Source organism: Asterias amurensis, chromosome 9 (assembly GCF_032118995.1).
Source record: "Asterias amurensis chromosome 9, ASM3211899v1".
In the NCBI taxonomy this organism is placed as follows: domain Eukaryota; kingdom Metazoa; phylum Echinodermata; class Asteroidea; order Forcipulatida; family Asteriidae; genus Asterias; species Asterias amurensis.
The window spans coordinates 7816447-7822459 of record NC_092656.1 but is presented as its reverse complement, the minus strand read 5'-3'; the positions used below and the strand labels follow the sequence as shown (position 1 = coordinate 7822459).

At 45.1% G+C, this 6013-nt stretch overlaps 1 protein-coding gene across 1 annotated transcript; it reads left to right on the top strand.

Annotated features, from left to right (window-relative positions):
• The first annotated feature begins 491 nt into the window (after positions 1-491).
• LOC139941803 (uncharacterized) lies at positions 492-2459 on the top strand. The gene has a single exon (XM_071938425.1). It carries the CDS (start codon positions 492-494, stop codon positions 2457-2459), a length of 1968 nt encoding a protein of 655 aa, XP_071794526.1.
• The last annotated feature ends 3554 nt before the right edge of the window (positions 2460-6013 follow it).

Genomic DNA, 6013 nt, shown 5'->3' with positions numbered 1-6013 from the left:
CTATGAAATTGGACCCAGGCTTTAGCCTAGTAGAATTATTGGTGTACGCTCGGATTTTTAATTAAATCCAAGTGTCAAATTTGCCAATTTTTATTATTTCATCTAAAAAAAAAGTGAATTAATTAACTAAAAGTTGAGTCATATCCCTCATGCAACAGCCGTCTAAAAAGTTACCGTGGCAACGTGTGTAGGGGGGAGGGGGACCATGGACGGAAGGTGACTCAGAGTCAGTGTTTAGGAGGACTAAACATGACGGTGGGCCACGGGGAGGGACCCGGGCTGACTGACCCCACGCAGGAAGCGAGCAGTTCACCATACCCCTAGATCTGCTCAAGTTGAACATTTATTGCTCTTATTATTTTGGTTGGCTCTACTCGCATGAAGTAATTGTGTTTGGAGTCAAGAAAAATGTACAAGGTGAATTTTCACCACATACGGTGGTAGATGCTCTAATAACTGACTGGATTTATTTATTTATTTATTTGAAAACCATGGAGTTAAGTTCCCCATACAGCTGGAGGAGGATTATATTGAGTTGCTTTGGTGTGGTGTTTCTTCTGCTGGCGTATGCTTTCCATCCGTGTACAGCACAGCTGACTCCGGATCCATTCCTCGTAAGCCCGGTAGACACCGTGGTGGGGCGAGGAGCTACTGCTGTGTTACGGTGCGCTTTACGGCGGGACGTTGGTGGACTAGTGCTCTGGAGTCACCTAGCCTCCCGGACTAGTCCCGGTGTCAGTGTTCTTTTCAACAGGGAGTTGCAGAACCGGGTTTCAATCATCGGCCGGCAGCACATCGGAGAGTTCAATATGAGGATAACTAATGTTCGCGAGTCGGACTCGGGGTACTACGAGTGCCGTGCACTCATTGGGTTCTCATCCATCGTACGGAAGTCGGCCATGCTGACCGTCATCGTACCTCCCGATGCCGGGTTTCCGCAGTGCGAAATGCAGCCGCCGTCAGGTCTCATTCCGGGCCAGACGGTTATCTTAACGTGCCGGACACAAGGAGGCAAACCAAAGACAAGACTCGATTGGCACCGGGGTCCGAATCCAGTCGGAGCTCAGACGACCGACATTAATACTTACAGACACACCCTGGAGCCTATCGACTACGGTGTTGTGTTTGAGTGCCGCGAGACCGGGGGTGCCCTGGCGGTGCAGAGGTCATGCACGGTAGTCCCACTGCAGGCAACCATTACCGTGGATATCCGGCCGCAGGATCCGGTGATTAACGCTGGGGAAACGCAGACGTTTGGATGCAACGCGAAGGGAGCATTCGAGGTCATGTACTCGTGGTACATCAATGGGGTACCATTGGTCATGTCTCCCTTGTTGGAGCGATTTGTGCTCGGTGGTGGAAACCAACTCCTAAGCGCTTTTGACGTTTCGTATGTCATAGACGGCACGGTGGTAACGTGCCTTGCGACTAGTAACACGGGACAGGTTGCAAACGCCTCCTCCGTTCTGAGAGTACTCTCCAGGCACGGGGCGACGACCAGGTACCCTGTTGTCACCGTGGTGGCATCGACAACGGTGCTACCACCGCGGACTTTGCTACCTGATCCATCAGCGACAAACAAACCAACATTTCCAGGAGACCCGGAACGACCAGGTCGACCTGGCCCAACAGATGGAGCTCACGAGCCAGGCCGGCCGGGAAGACCAACTCGACCAACTCGACCAAACTGGCCTCACCGCCCTGGTAGTAGACCGGGTCGTCCGGACCACGATAGGCCAGACCGTGACGAACCAGACGATGATTCAAGAGAAGAGAATGGCGATGACCTCTTGAAACAAACAACCGACGGAGGTCGAGGCCGAGACAGCTTAACAGGAGCTAATCCGATCACCACGGTGACAGTCGTCGGAGCAGCAATGGCCGGCGTTGTCATCAGTATCGTCATCGTTGCTGTGATCAAAATAATGACGCGCGTCAAGCCGGGTACCAAGGACAGCCTGATCACAATCAGCGGAAGCAGCGACTCGGAAGACCTGGAACCCAACTCACTCTCAATGAACCGGAACACCTTCAATAGCCTTCGTTCTACAACCAGCTGCGAAGTGAGTATTCATGACCCCAAGAGAATCACATTCAGTGACCTCAATCGGGAGTATGACCTTCCGCCTTTCGAACCCGACGACAGCATCAGCTACCTCGGGTTACGACCTGAGAGTATGACGTCGGCCAGGTACACGTACGAAGGTTTGAACTCGGATACTCTGAACGATTCGCGACAGAACGCGAGATATTACGAGATTTCATCCGGGGAATACGATAACTCTTTGGAATATTATGAGGATGTAGTGTCAGAACAGGTTAGTTTTAGCAGGGACAGCTGCACGAGGACGCACTCAAACATGACCGCCGATCATGACGACGGTCAGTACCTGCAAACTTTACCCGTGCCGGGGTACACCTCCCGATATTCTATAAACAACAGAGGGCGTCCTACGTAAAAACACATACTTGGAAATCAGTCCTGAAAAGTGGTTACTGATTGTAGTGATGTTTTAGTCTTGGAGATTGAATCTAAAACAAAGAGCTAGAGTTTTATTTGAACGAAAAACAAAAATCTGAATTTAATCATTATCTTTTTTTTTAAACAAATTATTGGAACAAGTGCCCATTTTCACGAAGCTGCTGAACAACTTGCTTAGCATGAACCTTTTGCCTTGATAAAACACAGGGTACCAACCAAAATCTCCCGTGGTGTTCAAGATAAGCAACATAGCTGAATAGCAGGGCAGTAACAAGAAATATGCAACAAACGGAAATTTTGTAGGTAATTATGTTTGTAGCAAGGAAGACATTTCATGCTAAGCAAATATTTGTGCTTCGCAGCTCTTTGAAATTGGGCCCTGGTGAGGCAAATGTTTCATTTAGATGGATAGCACCTAGCGTCATTGACCGCCATCTTTGGGGTAACACAATTAGTGCGTTCGTTATTAGCTTCCCTGTGTCGACCCTGGACTGCCCCGGTGCGTTCGAATAGCTTTGACGTCATTCCAGGGGCTCACCCGGGTCAGCCCCCAGTGCCCTGCTTGTGGAGTGGGTCACTTGGGGGCTGGCCCCAGGTGTATGAACGTCACTATGAGAGCGGTGAGTGGTCGTTCGTTTAGCTCTTGTCAGGGGCTCCCCGAGTGAGCATTGCAGGGTAGACCCAGGGAAGCTACGAACGCACCAAATATTGGAGAAGTGATGACGTGCAGTAGGCGCTGCGCTTTGCTCTCTTCCAATGACCCTTCCCGCGTGCGTTCCCGCGTACACGTTTCATCCAAGATGGCGGACAATGCAAGGTTCTTTTGTGTTGGCAATGAAAAAGATGCGCCATATTGGCGGGGGGGGGGGGTGTGTTTCCTCTGAAGTTTTCACAAAGTGAACATGAGTAGTCGAAGCCGATTTTAGTTTTGAACATCTATTCAGAACGGGCGATAACTATACGTTATACAACCCAGGACAAATTAAATAATGTTTGTATAATTATTTTTGAACGCTGGTCGTTTTAAAGCATGAACTTAATTCGATGAGTTAAAAGGATTGTAATATATCGTTCAATTAAAATACTTACGTGAACGTGTTAATTTATTCACAAAAGCAGTGTGTGCGAACTATAGAAACGGAATACAAAGAATGCTGCGTGTGGTGTGTGTAAGGCTCTGAAAATAGATGGCTGGGAAGTACAGTGGATAGATTTACGCATTATTGAGAAACTTTGCACAAAGGACACGAGACGGCAGATCAGTGCACTCTGTGTGTTCCATTTCAGAGTTGAAAACTCATTTTTGTATAAAAAATTAACAAAACATGAAAAACTTAAAAAGAAATTGTAAAAATAAGGTACAATTTGATTTATCAGTTTGAATTTTTATTAGTGTTGTTATTATGCTGCCTGGTGTAAAATAGTCTTGTTTGTATTAAAAAGAAAGTGTCAATTTCGTTAAGAATTCTAAAAATCAATTCATAAGTGTAGGGCCTATATCATTAGGAGACAAATTAGCTGCTGCAAACTGCTTATTAAGCAAAAATACCGATACAAATAATGGTTTAAATGAAAATAAAACGTAAGTGGCCTGACGCATTTCTACCCTAAACCGAGTATTTTCTCAGTTTATCATGATTTTGTTAACACCCATAAAGATGCACATAATAGAAAAATAACGTCTTTTTATTTGGACTACCCCCAGTTCAGACACCCGTTAGAGTCGCATCTAAAATGACCGCAACAGTCGTTCGTTCGACTTGCGCGCCCGGTTGCTCCAAAAAATGTTTCATGCACTTCGAATGGTTCGGCGCCTTTCTGAACGTGATGTGGTATCAGACCAATTATAGGCCTAATGAGTGCACTTTTCATTCTCAACCAATTAAACCGTTCATACTAAATGTATGGTCCACACTGCAAGGTGCATTTCATTAGCCCAGTATCATGAATACTCAAAACAAAGTTTACACCTCTTTAAAGTGGACATGTCAAAATCCTGTTCGTGTTAATGTGACGTAGTTCAAGTGTAAGCCACGCCTACTTCACACAAATTGGCTCCACTGATAACAAGTCCCTAGGGGTGCACCCTACTAGGAGAAGACAGAGCGCCGAGCCCAGTCTTTTTTGTTTGGTAATCCCTCAAAAATAATCTATTTCAGAAAGATTTGAGAGCCCGAGCAAAAGGATAAAGTGTAAAAGATGTTGCTCGATGGTGACCAGGGGTTGTTGAATTCCAACTACAGTTATACAAGGTAGTTATCAAAACGAGGAACGAGTGCCGCGAGTCACTCGGCAAAAGTCGTTACAATAACGAGCGATTACGAGCAATAATGTTCGAGTTCGAGCGGGGGCGAGCGGGAGCGAGCGGGTTGGGGGAGTGTTATAGATTACCTTAGATACCAATATTTTAGATAACATTGGGCCCTACACCTTTGGTAATATTTGCTGAGAGGTGTAGGAACATTTTCTAAATTACACTGGTGTAAAAAAAGTAGGGCTGTTTTGGCTTGGATTGGGAATAACTCTGCGGCCCAGGGATTACCCTTATTAAATTGAGTATCAGGGCAGGATTAGGGTTCATTATGAGTCAATGATTAGTTGACCTTTTTACTGTTAAAAAGCTGTGAGACTTCTAAGTATTTTTTGTGTAAATTCGAATATTTAGCGTTGTACACTGAATGCTGTGTGAATTTGTTAACTACGGTGTACCAAAGTAGTTGTCACGAACTTGTTTTTTTTTTCTTGCAAGACAAGTTTGACAACATGGACTTGACTTTTTCACAGTCTTAAAAATACTAAGGTCTGCTCATGGGAATCTCAAATTTGGTGTAAGAAAAATGCATGTTTGAACAATGAAATTGACCACCGGTTCTCAGTTCAGAACCCAAACTACCCGACAGAGATATTTACATGGTTTTTACCGCAAACCTCTCAGTTTTTTATACTTCCACCATGCCAAGTTTAACATCTTGCGGATGAAATGGTTGTGGTTCTTGTTTCAAATTATCGGTAGGCCTGAGCCGAAAACGAAAAGTTCGGGTGTGCAATAGATACGCGCGTGCATGATGCAATGACTTGACATAGATTCTGCCCAACGTCAATTGAGTTACTTGGAGTACAACTTTCCAGTTAAATCCAAAGATTATTCAATTTGTACATTTGCCAATCGATGCCAGGCAATTCCCATGAAGATGGGCTGTAATGAAGACATCAAATTGTAAGCCAGATAACAATGTTTGAATCTTGTACACCCGGACGATCTATTATTAACGACAGTAGGATTTAAACCATTATCTACTGTGACTTTATTCTTGGCTAGATGCCTCGAAGCTCGGATATTGCCGTGTCGGAACACTAGATCATCCCACTACCATCCCATTCACGTTCCACCTGTATGCTTCCCCTCCATAGTCATAAATAAATTAAAATAGGTAACTGACTAATTCATAACAAGACAATTTTGTCTCACTATTTCCCCTTTTCAGGCTCGTTTTGATTCCAATAAGATAAATGAAGCCATAGGCGTATACC

Bases quoted from the DNA above. Each gene is read 5' to 3' on its own strand.
- LOC139941803 (XM_071938425.1), top strand. From the start codon at position 492: ATGGAGTTAAGTTCCCCATACAGCTGGAGGAGGATTATATTGAGTTGC.